This window comes from Saimiri boliviensis, chromosome 20, assembly GCF_048565385.1.
Source record: "Saimiri boliviensis isolate mSaiBol1 chromosome 20, mSaiBol1.pri, whole genome shotgun sequence".
Taxonomy (NCBI): Eukaryota; Metazoa; Chordata; class Mammalia; order Primates; family Cebidae; genus Saimiri; species Saimiri boliviensis.
In genome coordinates, this window is record NC_133468.1 from 34,962,812 (window position 1) to 34,982,286 (window position 19,475).

Below are 19,475 nucleotides of genomic sequence, written 5' to 3' on the forward strand. Positions count from 1 at the left end.
GGTGTCTCACGCCTGTAATCCCAGCACTTTGGGAGGCCTAGGCGGGCGGATCACGAGGTCAGGAGTTTGAGACCAGCCTGGCCAATATGGTGAAACCCAGTCTCTACTAAAAATACAAAAATTAGCTGGGCATGGTGGTACATATCTGTAATCCCAGCTGCTCAGGAGGATGAGGCATGAGAATTGCTTGGACTCTGGAGGCAGAGGCTGCAGTGAGCCAAGATCACACACCACTGCACTCCAGTCTGGGTGACAGAGTGAGACTCCGTCTCAAAAAGAAAAAAAAATGAAGACAAGTCAGCTGGGGGCAGCAGCTCGCGCCTGCAATCTCAGCCTCTTCGGCTGGGTGAATGGGAGAACTGCTTGAGCCCAGGAGGTGGAGGCTGCAGTGAGCTATGATGGTGCCACTGCATTCCAAGCCTGGGAGACAGAGTGAGACCCTGTCCCCAAAATAAAATAAGGAAGAGAGTCAATGACGTCTCCTCCCTCTCTGTCTCACTGGGTAAGCATTCTGCCCAGCCAACATCTGGAACATCCCAGTAATTTCTGCAAAGAGCCACACCCTTCCCGGAAGGAACCCAATTTGCCAAAGATTTATTTGTTTGTTTTAAACTGGTTTTAGTTGACCGCTTTTTATTTCATGTATAGCAGTGTTTTAAGAAAGGTCTAATTTGGCCGGGCGCGGTGGCTCAAGCCTGTAATCCCAGCACTTTGGGAGGCCGAGGCGGGTGGATCACGAGGTCGAGAGATCGAGACTATCCTGGTCAACATGGTGAAACCCCGTCTCTACTAAAAATACAAAAAATTAGCTGGGCATGGTGGCGCGTGCCTATAATCCCAGCTACTCGGGAGGCTGAGGCAGGAGAATTGCCTGAACCCAGGAGGCAGAGGTTGCGGTGAGCCGAGATCGCGCCATTGCACTCCAGCCTGGGTAACAAGAGCGAAACTCCATCTCAAAAAAAAAAAAAAAAAAAAAAAAAAAAAAAAAAAAGAAAGGTCTAATTTATCCCGGCCACCTGCTGCTTTAGCAAACCAAGGGAGAGGATAGGAAATTCTAAGGAATATATATATATATATATATATATATATATATATATATATATATATGTATGATATGAATATATAATTTTTTTTGATACAGGGTCTTGCTCTGTCATACAGGCTGGAGTACAGTGGCATGATCATAGCTCACTGCAGCCTCAAACTCCTGTGCTCAAGCAGTCCTCTCACCTCAGCCTCCTGAGTAAGTGAGACTAGAGGCACACACCACCGCACCCAGCTAATTTTTAAATTTTTTTTAGAGACTGAGTCTCGCTGTGTTGCCCAGGCTGGTCTCGAACTCCTGGGCTCAAGCGATCCTCCCACACTGTCTTCCCAAAGTGCTAAGATTACAGGAGTAATCATTTGAGGTCAGGAGTTTGAGACCCACGTGGGCAACATGGTGAAACTCCGTCTCTATTAAAAACACACAAATTAGGCATGTGTGGTGGTGCACACCTGTAATCTCAGCTACCTGGGAGGCTGAGACAGGAGAATCACTTAAAGCCCAGGAGGCGGAGGTCACAGTGAGCCAAGATCTCGCCACTGCAGTCTAGCTTGGGTGACAGAGTTAAGAGTGCAGACTCTGTCCACCCCCAGCAAAAAAAAAAAAAAGAAAGGCTGAGGGATTGTTACAGATTAAAAGATACTTGGCCGGGCACAGTAGCTCCTGCCTGTAATCCCCAGCACTTTGGGAGGCCAAGGTGGGCAGATCACCTGAGGTCAGGAGTTCGAGACCAGCCTGACCAACATGGACAAAACCCGACTCTACTAAAAAATAAAATTAGCCGGGCGCGGTGGCTCAAGCCTGTAATCCCAGCACTTTGGGAGGCTGAGGCGGGTGGATCACGAGGTCGAGAGATCGAGACCATCCTGGTCAACATGGTGAAACCCCGTCTCTACTAAAAATACAAAAAAAAAATTAGCTGGGCATGGTGGCACGTGCCTGTAATCCCAGCTACTCAGGAGGCTGAGGCAGGAGAATTGCCTGAACCCAGGAGGCGGAGGTTGCGGTGAGCCGAGATCGCGCCATTGCACTCCAGCCTGGGTAACAAGAGCGAAACTCCGTCTCAAAAAAAATAAATAAAATAAAATTAGCTGGGTGTGGTGGCACATGCCTGTAATCCCAGCTACTTGGGAGGCTGAGGAAGGAGAATCGCTTGAACCCGGGAGGCAGAGGTTGCAGTGAGCGAGATCCTGCCATTGCACTCCAGTCTGGGCAACAAGAGCAAAACTCTGTCCAAAAGAAAAAAAAAGATACTGATGAGACATGATGATTAAATGCAATGTGCATCATGGACTGGATGGTGGATCAGGGGAGACTGCTCTAAAGGACAGTTCAGTAGTTCAGTATAGAGAGAACTGGCAAAATTTGAATACAGTCTGTGTATTAGGTAATGGTATCAATGCTTAATTTCCCAACTGTGATCATTGTACTATAAGATACAATTGACAATTATGTAACAGAATGCCTGGCGAGGCGTGGTGGCCCATGCCTATAGTCCCAGCTATTTGGGAGGCTGAGGTGGGAGGATCACTTGAGCCCAGGAGGTTGAGGCTGCAGTGAGCTGTGATCACGCCACTGCACTCCAGCCTGGGTGACAGAGAAGAAGTCTGTGTCCAGGAAGAAAAGCCCTTGTTTTGAAAACCATCTAGCATATTTGCGGGGGAGTCAATGATGCCTGCAGCTTACTCCCAAAACAATAAATAACAACATGTGCATATATGTGTACGTACAGATATAAACAAGCCACCTCGGCTTCCCAAAATGCTGGGATTGTAGGCATGAGCCACTGCACCCGGCCATTTCCTTAGCCTTTCATTGCCCTTCACGGCCTTGACATTTTTTAATCATGCAGGCCAGTCATTAAAATAAGATGGTTTTCTGTTTGGATTTTTGTTTTTTCTTTTTAATCTGGAAGATACTCTGCCTTTTTTTTTTTTTTTTTTTTTTTTAAGAGAGACAGGGTCGGGCCGGGCGCGGTGGCTCAAGCCTGTAATCCCAGCACTTTGGGAGGCCGAGGCGGGTGGATCACGAGGTCAAGAGATCGAGACCATCCTGGTCAACATGGTGAAACCCCGTCTCTACTAAAAAAAAAAATACAAAAAATTAGCTGGGCATGGTGGCACGTGCCTGTAATCCCAGCTACTCAGGAGGCTGAGGCAGGAGAATTGCCTGAACCCAGGAGGTGGAGGTTGTGAGCCGAGATTGCGCCGTTGCACTCCAGCCTGGGTAACAAGAGCGAAACTCCGTGTCAAAAAAAAAAAAAAAAAAAAAGAGAGACAGGGTCTCACTGTGTTTGGCCAGGTTGGTCTCGGACCCCTGGGTTCAAGTGATCCTCCTGCCTCAGCTTCCCAAAGTGCTGGGATTACAGGCGTGAGCCACCGCACCCACCCTTGCGTCTGGGTTTGACTGATGTTTCCTCTTAGCGAATCAGGCTCTGCATGTTTGGCCTGATACTAGATAAGCGATGCTTTGTCCTTCGGAGCGGATCTTGCCGGGAGACGTATGATGTCAGTGTGCCCTTTGCTGAGGATGTTAGCTTTGATTACTTGTTTTCTCTCTACTGTAAGGATTTTTTTCCCTTTGTCATCAATAAACCATTTGTGGGATTTCAGTCTGTAAATATCCTGTTCCCAGAAACCCTTCACCCAATGATTTTAGCATCTATTAATGATTCCTGCCTGTAGCGATTATTACCAGGGTGGCTACAAAATTCTGAATTTCTGTCTCTGTTCTTCCTTCTGCATTTATTAGCTGATTTTCTACTGTAAAGAAGAGCTTCTCCCCAATGTGAGAATAGTCTTTTTATTTACCTGCTTGTTTGTTTGAGATGGGATCTCGCTGTGCTGCCCAGGCTGGAGTTCAGTGACAAGATCATAGCTCACTGCATGCAGCCTTGACCTCATGAGCGATCCTCCCGCCTCAGCCTCTTGAGTAGCTGGGGCCACAGGCAGCACCACCATGCCTGGCTAATTTTTTATTTTTTTGAAATGATGCGGTCTCACTATTTTGCCCAGGCTGGTGTCAAACTCCTGGCCTCAAGTAACCCGCCCACCTCAGCCTCCCAAATAGCTGGGATTACAGGATTACCCCACCATGTCCGGCTAATTTTTTCCAAAAAATTTCATAGAGATGAGGTCTCGCTATGCTGCCCAGGCTGGTCTCAAACCCCTGGTCTCAAACGATCCTCCCACCTTGGCCTCCCAAAGCGCTGGGATTCCAGGTGTGAGCCACCATGCCTGGCCTCGTTTTTCTTAAAGCTCTCAGTCTCCTGCCTGCCTTATTCCTCTTCCCTTTCCCATCTCCAGGACCTAGGGCAGAGGCAAAGTGAACATTCCCTAAAAAGCTTTTATGAGGCAAAATGAAAACCAGGTCCCTAAGACCGAAGAGTTAAAAGAAGCAGGTAAATTTGGCAAATTGGTCTTTTTGTGAGTTCGCTTATGGGCAACTGCCTCGAGTGTCTCTGTCCTGTCTTCACCCTGCAATTAATTATGGCTCAGGGAAGCTGCCAGCTGCCTCCTGCCAATTCAGGACCCATAGGGAGCTTCGGTTCCTCTTGCAGGGCGAGTTTGGGAGTCAGATAGGAAGCCACTAATCTGGGACCTTTTAGGACCTAAGGCACTCTGCCCCAAGCATACCAGGCACACCAGATGCAGTGACTCGTGTCTGTAATCCTAACACTTTGTTTTGCTTTTCTTTTTGAGACAGAGTCTTGCTCTGTCACCCAGGCTGGAGTGCAGTGGCACAGTCTTGACTCACTACAACCTCCACCTCCCAGGTTCAAGTGATTCTCCTGCCTCAGCCTCCTGAGTAGCTGGGACTACAGGCACATACCACCATGCCCAGCTAATTTTTGTATTCTTAGTAGAGACGGGATTTCACCATGTTGGGCAGGCTGGTCTCGATCACCTGAGGTCAGGAGTTTGACCTGCCTCTGCCTCCCAAAGTGCTGGGGTTACAGGCGTGAACCACCACACCCGGCCAGTCCTAGCACTGTGGGAGGCCGAGGCAGACAGATTGCCTGAGCTCAGGAGTTCAGAACCAGCCTGGGAAACATGGCGAAACCCCGTCTCTAATAAAAATACAAAAAATTAGCTGGGTATGGTGGCGTGCACCTGTAATCCCAGCTTCTCAGGAGGCTGAGGTACGAGAATCGCTTGAACTCGGAAGCGGAGGCTGCTGTGAGCCCAGATCGCGGTACTGCCCTCCACCCTGGGCAACAGAGTGAGATTCTGTCTCCAGGGAAAAAAAAAAAACAAAACAAAAATCGAGACCAAGCATACCTGGGAGTTGGCAGATCTGTTCCCCCAGGGTGGAGACAATGGTCCCCTGAATGGGAGCCGCTGAGCATCTCACGTGGGTGGCCAGCACCTACAGGCGCACACCACCTTTCTCCAGCTCACACCGGTGGCAGACATCAGTAATCGATTACAGAATGCATCCCCTGAAACCAGAACTCGGTGTCCCAGCCACCTGCTACCTCCCAGTCACACGAGGTAGAATCCTCTGCCTGCTCACCCCGGATCTGGTCCCCCTGGCTTTGGTTTCCTGTTGGGGCTCGGAGGGACAAGCACTGGCCTGACCCCTGCCCTGCCTGCAGAGTGGATCCCGGCTACATGAGCCCAGATGTGAAAAATTCCATCCACGTCGGAGACCGGATCTTGGAAATCAATGGCACGCCCATCCGAAATGTGCCCCTGGATGAGGTATGGTCCTGAGTCAGGGGGGCAGAATGGGAGGTGGTGCCTTCATGCCTAGCCCCCTCCCCACCCCGACCCCATTCACATGCCTGCTGTTCCCAGATTGACCTGCTGATTCAGGAAACCAGCCGCCTGCTCCAGCTGACCCTCGAGCACGACCCTCACGATACACTGGGCCATGGGATGGGGCTTGAGAGCAGCCCCCTGAGCTCTCCGATTCACACTCCTGGTGGGGAGGCGGGCAGCTCCGCTCGGCAGAGGCCTGTCTTGTGAGTCAGCCTGCTTCTCGGTTCACAGGGTGCTTTCATTCCTGCTGGGCTCAGGGGCCTTGGGACCTGGATGGGGCAGCCAGGCGGGCACAAATGCAACCCAGGCTTGAGCCAGGGAGGTGGAGGCTGCAGTGAGCTGTGATCATGCCACTGCTCTCCAGCCTGGGTGACAAAACAAGACCCAGTCTCAGGGAAAAAAAAAAAGGAAACACATTTTAAAAGGGGAGGGAGGTGGGGCCAGGCGAGGTAGCTCATGACTATAATCCCAGCACTTTGGGAGGCCGAGGCAGGTGGATCACTGTGGTCAGGAGTTCGAGACCAGGCTGGCCAACATGGTGAAACCCCATCTCTACAGAAAATACAAAAATAGCCAGGCTTGGTGACAAGTGCCTGTAGTCCCAGCTACTCAGGAAGCTGAGGCAGGAGAATCACTTGAACCCAGGAGGCGGAGGTTGCAGTGAGCCGAGGTTGTGCCACTGCACTCCAGCCTGGGTGACAAAGCAAGACTCTGTCTATAAAAAAAAAAAAAAAAAGGATGACAGAGCGGGGTCTGAGGATTTGGGGGAAGCTGGGGGTTGCCACCAGAGCCAGGATGAGCCAAGATGCTGGGATGGGCTGACTTCGGACTGTCCCAGGCAGGCCCTTCGGAAGCAGGGGGTGCCCGTAAAGACTGGTGTGGACAGGGGCAAGCAGGCAGGAGTCGGAAGGGGCAGGGCCTTGGCTGGGTGCCACCCATCCCCCAGTGGCACTGGGCGCCCATGTGTGCCCCCCAGGAGGAGCTGCAGCATCGACAGGTCTCCGGGTGCCAGCTCACTGGGATCCCCGGCCTCCCAGCGCAAGGACCTAGGTCGCTCTGAGTCCCTCCGCGTGGTCTGCCGGCCACACCGCATCTTCCGGCCGTCGGACCTTATCCACGGGGAGGTTCTCGGCAAGGGCTGCTTCGGCCAGGCTATCAAGGTACAGAGCATGGCGGCATCTCAGGGGACCGCCTGGGTGGGAGCCCCCCGTCCTCCTCCTCCCTCCTCCCCAGTCTGTGGACGTGCAGTGGAAGGGGTATCTGGCTTCTAGACTCCGTGGCCAGCGCCCTCTCCACCACCGTGGCCTCCTGGAGCCTCTTAGGAGCATGGGACCTCCTGCAGGTGGACAGAGACCTTATGTGCAGGAGATCATGGGAAGGTGGCCCCTCGCTGGGCGCAGGGGTTTATCCCTGTAATCCCAGCCCTGTGAGAGGCTGAGGCTGCAAAATCGCTGGAGCCCAGGAATTCAAAACCAGCTTTGACCTTGTCTCTAGAAAACATTTCAGAATTAATTGGGTCTGGTGGCGCCCGCCTGTAGTCTCAGCAACTTGGGAGGCTTAGGCAGGAGGATCGTGACCCAGGAGTTAAGCCTGCAGTAAGCTATGATCACACCACTACACTCCAGCCTGGGCAACAGAGCAAGACCCCATCTCAAAAAAAAAGAAAAAAAAAAAAAAAAAAAAAAAAAAGGCCGGGCACGGTGGCTTGAGCCTGTAATCCCAGCACTTCAGGAGGCCAAGGTAGTCGGATCACCTGAGGTAGGGAGTTGGAGACCAGCCTGACCAACATGGAGAAGCCCCGTCTCTACTAAAAATACAAAATTAGCCGAGCGTGGTGGCACATGCCTGTAATCCCAGCTACTTGGGAGGCTGAGGCAGGAGAATCACTTGAACCCAGGAGGTGGAGGTTGTGGTGAGCCGAGATCACCATTGCACTCCAGCCTGGGCAACAGAGCAAGACTCCGTCTCAAAAAATCGAAAACAAAAAGGGATGAATGCATCCCATCCGCTCGGGTGCCTGGGAACATCCCCTGAGCAGCCTAGAGTATGAAGAAGCTGTCTGCACGCCTCCCTGGCAGTCCTGGGGTGGAGATGGGGCTTCCCAGGAGCCAGGCTTACAGCAGAGTCTCTGGCTTCACACCTCTGTGTCTCACACGCAGGTGACACACCGTGAGACAGGTGAGGTGATGGTGATGAAGGAGCTGATCCGGTTCGACGAGGAGACGCAGAGAACATTCCTCAAGGAGGTCGGTGAGCGGGATGCCCTCTTCCCTCCAGAGGGACTTCCAGCTCCTCACCCCTGCCCCATCCAATAGATCAGGAAAAGGCTCTGGGACCCATTGAAAGAAGAGAGCAGGCCAGGCAGAGGGTCTCATGCCTGTAATCCCAGCACTTTGGGAGGCTAAGGCGGCAGGATACTTTGAAACCAACCTGGGCAACATAGCAAGATCCCGTCTCTACAAAAAAACTTTAAATTGCCGGGCACGGTGGCTCAAGCCTGTAATCCCAGCACTTTGGGAGGCCGAGGCGGGTGGATCACGAGGTCAAGAGATCGAGACCATCCTGGTCAACATGGTGAAACTCCGTCTCTACTAAAAATACAAAAAATTAGCTGGGCTTGGTGGTGCATGCCTGTAATCCCAGCTACTCAGGAGGCTGAGGCAGGAGAATTGCCTGAACCCAGGAGGCGGAGGTTGCGGTGAGCCGAGATCGCGCCATTGCACTCCAGCCTGGGTAACAAGAGCGAAACTCCGTCTCAAGAAAAAAAAAAACAAAAAAAACTTTAAATTAACTGAGGTTGGTGATATGCACCTGTCATCCCAGCTGCGTGGGAGGCTGAGATGGGAGGATCGCTTGAGCCCAGGAGTTGGAGGCTGCAGTGATAGCACCCCTGCACTCCAGCCTGGGCAACAAGGCAAGACCTTGTCTCCAAAAGAAAAAAAGTAACTCCATGGGCCGGGCACGGTGGCTCACACCTGTAATCCCAGCACTTTCGGAGGCTGAGGTGGGCAGATCACCTGAGGTCAGGAGTTTGAAACCAGCCTGGCCAACATGGCGAAACCCGTTCTCTACTAAAAATACAAAAATTAGCTGAGTGTGGTGGTGGTGGGCACTATACTCCCAGCTACTCAAGAGGCCGAGGCAGGAGAATCGCTTGAACTCGGGAGGCAGAGGTTGCGGGGAGCCAAGATTGTGCCACTGCATTCCAGCCTGGGTGACAGAGCGAGACTTCTCAAAAACCAGTGTAACTTCAGGGAGGGGACTGGGAATAAGAGCAGTGCTGTGGGCAGGGGCAGCTCAAGCAGAGGGCACAGCAGCTGGCGGGTGTGGCAGAGGCAGGAGAGGGAAGCTGGGTTTCCTCATCTTTGAGACCATCTGCCGCTCCTGGGGGGATGGAGCGGGGAGAAGCAGACCCAGCCCGGACCCCACACAGCCCGGACCCATCCTGTTTGTGCCCCATCAGGTGAAGGTCATGCGATGCCTGGAGCACCCCAATGTGCTCAAGTTCATCGGGGTGCTCTACAAGGACAAGCGGCTCAACTTCATCACTGAGTACATCAAGGGGGGCACGCTCCGGGACATCATCAAGAGCATGGTGAGTCCCGGGCAGAGCCAGCCACCCCCACTGTGCGGTCCCGGCACGGCAGCTCCCTCGCCGGGCCTCAGTCTCATCTCTTCACTGGGAGGCAGCCACAGGGGTCTCAGAGGCCCTCTGAACCCTGATTCTGATTACATAGGGGAGCGACCAACTCCATGTAAAGTTGAGAAAGGCCAGGTACGATGGCACAGACCTGTCATCTCAGCCCTTTGGGAGACCAAGGCAAGAGGATTGCTTGAGGCCAGAATTTCGAAGCTGCACTCCAGCCTGGGCCACAGAGCAAGACCCCATCTCAAAAACCAAAATAACATTCAGAACTTTTCTTAAGGATTTGGATAAAATTACAAATCCATCTTTAGAAATAAAGTGCTCGGGCGCAGCACGGTGGCTCACACCTGTAATCCCAGCACTTTGGGAGGTGAGGCGGGTGGATTACCAGGTCAGGATTTTGAGACCAGCCTGGCCAACATGGTGAAACCTCGTGCCTACTAAAAATATAAAAATTAGCTGGGCGTGGTGTGGGTGCCTGTAACCCCAGCTACTCGGGAGGCTGAGGCAGGAGAATCGCTTGAACCAGGGAGGCGGAGGTTGCAGTGAGCCAAGATGGCACCACTGCATTCCAGCCTGGTGACAGAGCAAGACTTTGTCTCAAAAAAAAAAAAAGAAATTGGAGGCTGGGCGCGGTGGCTCACACCTGTAATCCCAGCACTTTGGGAGGCCGAGGCGAGTGGATCACGAGGTCAAGAGATCGAGCCCATCCTGGTCAACATGGTGAAACCCCGTCTCTACTAAAAATACAAAAACTAGCTGGGCATGGTGGCGCGTGCCTGTAATCCCAGCTACTCAGGAGGCTGAGGCAGGAGAATTGCCTGAACCCAGGAGGCGGAGGTTGTGGTGAGCTGAGATCGCGCCATTGCACTCCAGCCTGGGTAACAAGAGCGAAACTCCGTCTCAAAAAAAGAAAAGAAAGAAAAAAGAAAAAAAGAAATTGGGGTGTCAGGGAGCCCATAGGATCCTCTAGGACACTTGCCCCTTCCTGCCTCTTTCTCAGGCAACCATCCCTGCCACCAAGCCCCTGCCAGCCCCATCCTGGCCATTCCTTTTCTTTTCCAGGACAGCCAATACCCCTGGAGCCAGAGAGTGAGCTTTGCCAAGGACATCGCGTCGGGAATGGTGAGTGAGCCAGGTGTTCCAACTCCATTCCTAATGCCACCAGGCATTTGCAAACAAAACTCACAAACGACTGGGCGCAGTGGCTCACGCCTGTAATCCCAGCACTTTGGGAGGCCGAGGTGGGTGGATCACCTGAGGTCAGGAGTTCAAGACCAGCCTGGCCATCATGGTAAAACCCCATCTTAAAAAAAAAAAAAAAAAAAAAAAAAAAAATTAAAATTAATGAATAAATAAAATAACTCACAAAGAAGCTTTGAAAAAGGGCAGAAGGGGCCGGGCACAGTGGCTGACACCTGTAATCCCAGCACTTTGGGAGGCTGAGGCAGGTGGATCACCTGAGGTAGGGAGTTTAAGACCATCCTGGCCAACATGGGAAACCCTGTCTCTATTAAAAATACAAAATTAGCCAAGCTTGGTGACACATGTCTGTAATCCCAGCTACTCGGGAGGCTGAGGTAGGAGAATCGCTAGAATCGGGGAGGCGGAGGTTGCAGTGAGCCAAGATCACGCCATTGTACTCCAGCCTGGGAGGCAGAGCGAGACTCTGTCCCAAAAGAAAAAAAAAAACAGAGGGCAGAGGGGGCCAATGGGAGAGTAGGAACAATCGCCCCAACCAGGCTGATTGAGGTGGGAGCGGAGAGCATTCTTGGGGGGACCAGAACGGGCTGGGGTCCCTCCGCACAGATGTCCCCTGACCCCTGTGTCCCTGCCCCCAGGCCTACCTCCACTCCATGAGCATTATCCACCGAGACCTCAACTCCCACAACTGCCTGGTCCGAGAGGTGAGCACCAGGGCCCCACGCGGCTGGGCGTCGGGGAGGCAGCAGGAACCCACCCACTCCCAGCCTTGGGGCCTTCCCAGAACTGGAGGCCCCTGGGTTGCCTCCCTGACTTCAATTTGAGGTGGAGGTGGGGTCAGCAGCCTGTGGGGAAGAGCCCAGGGTCCGGAGGCAGACAGACCTGGGTTCGAGCCCTGTCTCTGCCACTGACTCATGGTGGGCCATCAGCATCCCAGGTCAGTAGGAGGGTCTTATAAATCAATGAAGGAGAAAGTGACATGTAAGCTGCAAAGGACCAGGATCGAAGAGTTCACAGAGCGCAGCCCACGGCAGAGTGGCCACTGGCTACCCCAGGTAGCACCAGCAGCTGGGGGCCGTGGAGTGGGGGCAGTGGTGTGTGGGCTGGGGTGGTCAGGGCAGTCTTCCTGAAAGAAGAGGCTTTACGTGGATATGTAAACAGGGGACAGGCAGGCAAGGAGCCCAGTGTCTAAGAATTGGCAAGGGAGGGGAGCCCCGTTCTCCATCAGAAGCAGAGAAGGGAGTAACCACGCCCATCTGGAGAGGTGATGGCAGTTCATGTGAGCTGCCATCACAAAGTCGTGTGACCCAGGTAGCTCCAAATAACACAGATGTGCCAGGCACGGTGGCTCACAACTGTAATCCAGCACTTTGGGAGGCAGGGGCAGGTGGATTGCTTGAACTCAGGAGTTCAAGACCAGCCTGGGCAACATGGCCAAAGCCCATCTCTGCCAAAAATGCAAAATGAAATAGCCAGGTTTGGTGGCATGAGCCTGTGGTCCCAACTACTTGGGAGGCTAAGGTGGGAGGATCGCTTGCGCCTGGGAGATGAAGGTTGCAGTGAGCCGAGATTGTGCTACTCTACTCCAGCCTGGGAGACAGAGACAGAGCCTGTCTGAAAAATACAAAACCAGGTCGGTCGCGGGGGCTCACGCCTGTAATCTCAGCACTTTGGGAGGTCGAGCAGGTGGATTACCGGGAGCCAGGAGTTTAAGACCAGCCTGGCCAACATGGTGAAACCCTGTCTCTACTAAAAATTCAAAAATTAGCCAGCATGGTGGCACAGGCCTGTAATCCCAGCTACTCGGGAGGCTGAGGCAGGAGAATCACTTAAACCCAGAAGGGCAGAGGTTGCAGCAAGCCAAGACTGTGCCACTGCACTCCAGCCTGGGCGACAGAGTGAGATGTCATCTCAAAAAAAAAAAAAAGCATCACATGGCGAGAGAGGCTCACGAGAGACCCCAAAACTGACCCTAATACAGACCCACTCTTGTGATAACTAACCTGGGCCCCCGATAACCCATTAATCCATTCATTCATACAGAGCCCTCGTGACCCCATTACCTCTTATGGGCCCTGCCTCTTAGTACTGTTGCAGTCAGGCCAGGCTTGGTGACACACACCTGTAGTCCCAGCTACTTGGAAGGGCAGCTGGGAAGATCCCTTGAGCCCAGGAGGTCAGTGTTACAGTGAGCTCTGATTGTGCCACTGCACTCCAGCCCGAGCAACAGAGTGAGCCCCTATCTTTTTTTTTTTTAAAAAAAAAAAAAAAAAAAAAAAAAAAGCAAAAACAAGCCAGGCACAGTGGCTTACACCTGTAATTCCAACACTTTGGGAGGCCGAGACGGGCAGATCACTTGAGGTCAGAAGTTGAGACCAGCCTGGCCAACATAGTTGGAAGGCCGAGGCAGGAGAAGAACCGCTTGGACCCAGGAGGCGGAGGTTGCAGTGAGCTGAGATCATGCCATTGCACTCCAGCCTGGGTAACAGAGCAAGACTCCATCTCAAAAAAAAAAAAAAAAAAAAAAAAACCCTGTCTTCTTTCCAAAACAAAGCAGCGTCCGTGCCCTCGTAAGTGGGAGGGAGCACTTGCAGGAGGAAGCAGTGGGGGGGGGGGGGCACAGGATGGTTTGGGGAGCAGGTGGGAAGGGGCAGAGGGTGCAACGCGTGGTGGGAGGAAGAAGGCCACAATGACATCTTCAGTGCCTCCTGCAGCTCCGTTTGCAAAGAGCCAATGGGTTTGGGGACGCAAGGGGTCCCCACCCTGTGCCGATCGCACGGTATCAGAGGTGTGTTCTCTGGAGGGCAGGCCGGGCGGGCAGTACCAGGATCGGGCCTCAGTGTGACCCGGCTTTGCCTTCCCAGAACAAGAACGTGGTGGTGGCCGACTTCGGGCTGGCACGGCGCATGGTGGACGAGAAGACTCAGCCCGAGGACCTGCGGAGCCTCAAGAAGCCAGACCGTAAGAAGCGCTACACCGTCGTGGGCAACCCCTACTGGATGGCGCCTGAGATGATCAACGGTGAGTGTTTCAGCCCTGCCCGTCATGGCCCTCCTGGGGAGGCACGGAGCGCCCAGCAGAGCTCCAGCGTCCCAAGCCCCGGGCCCCTCCCAGCCTCCTTGGCTCCTGTAAGACATTTAGTGGCTTAAATAAATGAACATCTAGTTCTGGAGTCTGAAGTCCAGCATCAGCCTCACGGGCTGAACTCAAGGCATCGGCAGGGTGAGCGTCTCTGCAAGCTCGGGGCATGTTTCCTTACCCCTTCCGGCTCCCGGAGGTTCCTCATTCCTCGTGTTGCTGCCGCCACCTCTGTCTTCGGGGCTGGCCGCAAATCGCCGTCTTTTCTCTGATGTCTGCATCCATCCTACCGTCTCCTTCCCTGGCTCTAACCTTCCTCTTTCCTTTTTTTTTTTGAGACGGAGTCTCACTCTGTCGCCAGGCTGGAGTGCAGTGGCGGATCTCAGCTCACTGCAACCTCTGCCTCTCGGGTTCAAGTGATTCTCCTGCCTCAGCCTCCCAGGCAGCTGGAACTATAGCTGCCTGCCACCACGCCCAGCTACTTTTTGTATTTGTGGTAGAGGTGGGGTTTCACCATGTCGGCCAGGATGGTCTCGATCTCTTGACTTCCTGATTCACCTGCCTTGCCCTCCTGAAGTGCTGGGATTACAGATGTGAGCCATTGTTTCTGGCCCTTTTTTTTTTTATTTTTTATTTTTTTTAAAGAGACAGAGTTTTTGCTCTTGCCCAGGCTGGAGTGCAGTGGTACCACGATAGCTCACTGCAGCATCGACCTTCTAGGCTCAAATTATCATCCCACCCCAGCCCCCCGAGCAGCTGGGACCACCGGCACAAAACACCACACCCAGCTAATTGTTTTAATGTTTAATAGAGGCCGGGGTTATGAGGCCGGGCGCGGTGGCTCAAGCCTGTAATCCCAGCACTTTGGGAGGCCGAGGCGGGTGGATCACGAGGTCGAGAGATCGAGACCATCCTGGTCAACATGGTGAAACCCCGTCTCTATTAAAAATACAAAAAAGTAGCTGGGCGTGGTGGTGCGTGCCTGTAATCCCAGCTACTCAGGAGGCTGAGGCAGGAGAATTGCCTGAACCCAGGAGGCGGAGGTTGCGGTGAGCCGAGATCGCGCCATTGCACTCCAGCCTGGGTAACAAAAGCAAAACTCCGTCTCAAAAAAAAAAAATAGAGGCCGGGGTATCAATATGCTTCCCAGGCTGGTCTCAAACCCCTGGTCATGTACCAATGGTTTTTAACCTCATTAAGTAGTAGCTAGTATAATTCTCATTTTACAGATGAGGAAACTGAGGCTTAGAAAGTCCATGTCAGTTTCCTGAGGCTGCTGTAATAAATTGTTAGAAACCTGATGATTTAAAACAGCAGAAAATGGTTGGGCACGGTGGCTCACACCTGTAATCCCAGCACTTTGGGAGGCTGAGGTGGGTGGATCACTTGAGGTCAGTAGTTCAAGACCAGCCTGGCCAACATGGTGAAACCCTGTCTCTACTAAAAATACAAAAATTAGCCGGGTGTGGTGGCACATGCCCGTAATCTCAGTTACTTGGGAAATTCAGGCAGGAGAATCGCTTGAACCAGGAGGTGGAGGTTGCAGTGAGCCATGATCGCGCCACTGCACTCCAGCCTGGGCGACAGAGCAAGACTCCATCTGAAAATAAACAGCAGAATGCATTCCCCACAGTTTTGGAAGCCAGAAAGCTGAAATCGAACAGGGCTCCGCTCCCTCTGGGGGCCCTGGGGGAGAAGCATTCCTTGCCTCTTCCTCCTTCTGGTTGTCTTGCATTCCTGAGCTTGTGGCCACATCACTCCAGACTCCACCGTCTTCACAGGCCCACCTCCTCCTCTTCTGCTGTGTCTTCTCTGTTTCTCTCTCATGAGGGCATTTGCAGTGGCATTTGGGGCCCACCCAGATGATCCAGCATCATCTCATCTCCAGACCAACTTAATCCCATCTGCAAAAGACCCCTTTTCTGAACCAGTACCATTCACGGATTCCAGAGACCTCACACGGTTGCCTTTCGGGATCACCACAGAGTTCACAACTTGCCCGGAGTCACGAAGCTGACGGGTGGCTGAGCTGGGCCTGGAACTCCTTGCCCAGGGCTCTGCCCCTTGCTCCTGAGCTCCCAGAGGCTTGCTCAGACCGTGGGGTTGGGGGACAGAGCGTAAGCCTGGGTTTCCACGGAGGTTGCTGGCCTCTGCCTCCTGGGCCTTGACCTCCTGGCCAGGGCATTCTCCCCGCTGGCCTGGTGCCCTGCCTTTTGGCATCCCTGGGACCCTTGTGTGTTCAGCTGCTGACACAGTGTCTTTGTCCAGGCCGCAGCTATGACGAGAAGGTGGATGTGTTCTCCTTCGGAATCGTCCTGTGCGAGGTAGGTCCGGGGGTGGGTCGCAGTGGTGTTGAGGCCTGGGCTTCTCCCTGTTCACCCAGGCTGTGGGCTCGGCGTCTGCAGGGGCCTCAGGCCGGGAAGGCTGCCCGCAGCAAGGCGTGGGCTGACCCTCGTGGGGTGCCGGTCAGGCTGCAGCCAGGCCCAGTGCCGCCTGCCCTCAAGCCACCTGGATGGCACCCCGACGCCCAGGCTGACAGCACCCCTGGAATAACTGGGTCCTTGTGCTGGACAGATCATCGGGCGGGTGAACGCGGACCCTGACTACCTGCCCCGTACCATGGACTTCGGCCTCAACGTGCGAGGCTTCCTGGACCGCTACTGCCCCCCAAACTGCCCCCCGAGCTTCTTCCCCATCACCGTGCACTGTTGCGACCTGGACCCTGAGAAGAGGTGAGTAGGGTGGGGCTCTGGACTGGGCGTCCAGTGGGGCTGATTCCGAGGAGAGCCAGACCCCTCATTCCCCCACCCGCCTGTCACCCAGGCCATCCTTCGTGAAGCTGGAGCACTGGCTGGAGATGCTGCACATGCACCTGGCCGGCCGCCTGCCACTGGGCCCTCAGCTGGAGCAGCTGGACAGGGGTTTCTGGGAGACCTACCGGCGCGGCGACAGCGGACTGCCTGCCCACCCCGAGGTCCCGGATTGAGCCGGGGCCGCTCAGCCGCCCCGGCACCCACCTCCAGAGAACCCACCCCCGCCAGATTCCTCTGAGGGAGGTGGCCCTCAGCTGGGACAGTGGGGGCCCGGGCTTCTCCCCAGAGCCGGGCCCTGACTTGCCTTCTCCTGCCCCGTGGACCGCTCCCCCTGCCTTCTCTGCCCCGGCCCCGGAGCTGGCCCAGCCGCACACACGCCGGCCCTGCTGTCCCCTCCGTCTTGGCAGGGATGTCCGCTCTCGCTTCTCCTTGCATGAGCTGGAGGGCCTGTGTGAGCTGTGCCCCTTTCTACACGCCGCCGCCCCAGCCACCTGTCTGATCCATAGCTCCCCAGAGGCTGGGCCGAGAGGCAGCCTCCCAGCTGTGCCCCCCATAACGCTTGGGTGCATGGGAGGATGCGCATCAGGGCAGAGGCCAAGTGCCCAGGTGTCTGTGTTCCCAGGAACCAAATGGGGTGTCTGGGGTCCATTTCCCCCCAGGGGGTGTCTAGGGAGCAACAGGTATCGAGGATTCTCCAAACCCCCAAAGCAGAGAGAGGGCTGATCCCGTGGGGCAGAGGTCCCCGACGGCTGGGCAGACAGCCCGTCCTCTCGCTTTGGGTCCTTTGTTGTTGTTTGTTTCTCCGAGCCGCTTTAGTGAGAAGCAGGTACCAAGCCTCAGGGTGAAGGGGGTCCCTTGAGGGAGCGTTGGCGCTGCGGTGCCCGGGCCGGAGCTGATGGGGAGGAGCCGGCTCGGGCAGAGAGAGGACGGGCACGGTGGGCAGGGCGGGCACGGCGTGTGTCCGCCAGCGGCTCAGCCCCCGCAGTCATCTCACGCCTCCCCGGGGTCTCCCCCGAGGCTCCCTGCCCCTCCTCATGCCCCTCTGTCCTCTGCGTTTTTTCTGTGTAATCTATTTTTTAAGAAGAGTTTGTTCCCAAACTAAAATGCAAAGAAAAAAAAGAGAAAAGTTTGTATTATTTTTTCATACGGCTGCAGCAGCAGCTGCAGCTGCCAGGGGCTTGGGGTTTTATTTTTGTGGCGGGCAGGGGTGGGAGGGCCATTCCGTCACTTTGCCTCAGTTGAGCATCTAGGAAGTATTAAAACTGTGAAGCTTTCTCTGTGCACTTTGAACCTGGAAAACAATCCCGACAGGCCCGTGGGACCATGACTTAGGGAGGTGGGACACACCCACCCCCATCCAGGAACCGTGACATCCAAGGAACCAAACCCAGACGCCAAACAATAAAATAAATTCCGTGCTCCCCACCCTGGTCCTGCGTGGCGGTGTGTGTCTGGGGCCCTGGGGAAATGGCCGAGAGGAGTGGAGCTCATCTTCCCTGACGAGAAGATAAGGATGAGGATAGTGGCTCATGCCTGTAATCCCAGCACCCTGGGAGGCTGAGACAGGACGATCCCTTAAGCCCCGGAGTTCAAGACCAACCTGGACAACATAGTGAGATCCTGTCTCTACAAAAGAAATTTAAAAATGAGTTGGGCAGGCCAGGCACGGTGGCTCATGCCCATAATCCCACCAGTCTGGAAGGCCAAGGCAGGCGGATCACTTGAGGTCAGGAGTTTCAAGACCAGCCTGACCAAGATAGTGAAACCCCATCTCAACTAGCAATACAAAATTAGCCAGGTGTGGTGGTGCATGCCTGAAATCCCAGCTACTTGGGAGAATTGCTTGAACCCAGGAGGCAGAGGCTGTGGTGAGCCAAAATCGAGCCACTGCACCCCAGCCTGGGCAATGAGCGAAACTCCGTCTCAAACGCAAAATTAGTTGAGTATGGTGGCATACAACTATGGTCCCAGCTACTTGGGAGGCTGAGGTGGGAGGATCTTTTGAGCCCAAGAGATCAAGGCTGCAGTGAGCCATGATTGCACTCCAGCCTGGGCAACAAAGCAAGACCCTGTCTCAAAAAAAAAAAGAGGGATGGAGGGGCAGGAAGGGGCCCGTTAGGGGATGGAGAGGCAAAGAGAGCACCCAGAACAGCCCAGTTTTAGGTGGAGCTGAGGTGGTGGCCCAGCCAGGACAAGTGAAGATTCTTCCAAAGCTGGGTTTGGCTGGGCGCGGTGACTCATGCCTGTAATCCCAGCACTTCAGGAGGCCGAGGCGGGTGGATCACAAGGTCAGGAGATCGAGACCATCCTGGCTAACATGGTAAAACCCTGTCTCTACTAAAAATACAGAAAATTAGCAGGTGTGGTGGTATGTGCCTGTAATCCCAGCTACTTAGAAGGCTAATACGAGAGAATCGCTTGAACCCGGGAGGCGGAGGTTGCAGTGAGCTGAGATCATGCCACTGCACTCCAGCGTGGGTGGCAGAGCGAGACTCAGTCTCAAAAAAAAGCTGGGTTTGGAGGGCCGGGCCTATTTGGGAGGTACTGCTTCCATCCTTCATGTTTTCTTGTAAAACTTAAAGGGTCCTGTCAAGAAAATGGGCTGCATGTGATGGCTCCCACCTATAATTCCAGCACTTTGGGAGGCTGAGGTGGGAGGATCACTTGAGGCCAGGAATTCAAGATCAGCCTGGGCAACATAGCAAGACTGTTTTTACCCAAAAAATTTAAAAAAAAAAAAATCTGGATGCAGTAGTACCAGCTACTCAGAGGCTGAGGTAGGAGGATCACTTGAACCCATGAGGTCAAGGCTGCAGGGAGCAATGCTCATGCCTCTGCACTGCAATTCTGAGGGACAGCAAGACCTTGTCTCAAAGAGAAATAAAAAACTTAAAAACACACTAGTCGGCCGGGCGCGGTGGCTCAAG

At 54.1% G+C, this 19,475-nt stretch overlaps 1 protein-coding gene across 2 annotated transcripts in view; it reads left to right on the forward strand.

The window, feature by feature from the left end:
- Positions 1–17,973, forward strand: part of LIMK1 (LIM domain kinase 1) — a 34,645-nt gene extending 16,672 nt beyond the window's left edge. For both annotated transcript variants that reach the window (XM_039460714.2, XM_039460715.2), the window contains 11 exons: positions 5,643–5,748; positions 5,845–6,011; positions 6,785–6,968; positions 7,968–8,054; positions 9,272–9,403; positions 10,520–10,579; positions 11,296–11,361; positions 13,522–13,678; positions 16,004–16,059; positions 16,310–16,467; positions 16,559–17,973. In XM_039460714.2, coding sequence (XP_039316648.1) covers positions 5,643–5,748; positions 5,845–6,011; positions 6,785–6,968; positions 7,968–8,054; positions 9,272–9,403; positions 10,520–10,579; positions 11,296–11,361; positions 13,522–13,678; positions 16,004–16,059; positions 16,310–16,467; positions 16,559–16,721 — 1,336 coding nt within the window. In that variant the 3' untranslated portion in view covers positions 16,722–17,973. The remainder of the gene's footprint in view (positions 1–5,642; positions 5,749–5,844; positions 6,012–6,784; positions 6,969–7,967; positions 8,055–9,271; positions 9,404–10,519; positions 10,580–11,295; positions 11,362–13,521; positions 13,679–16,003; positions 16,060–16,309; positions 16,468–16,558) is intronic.
- The last annotated feature ends 1,502 nt before the right edge of the window (positions 17,974–19,475 follow it).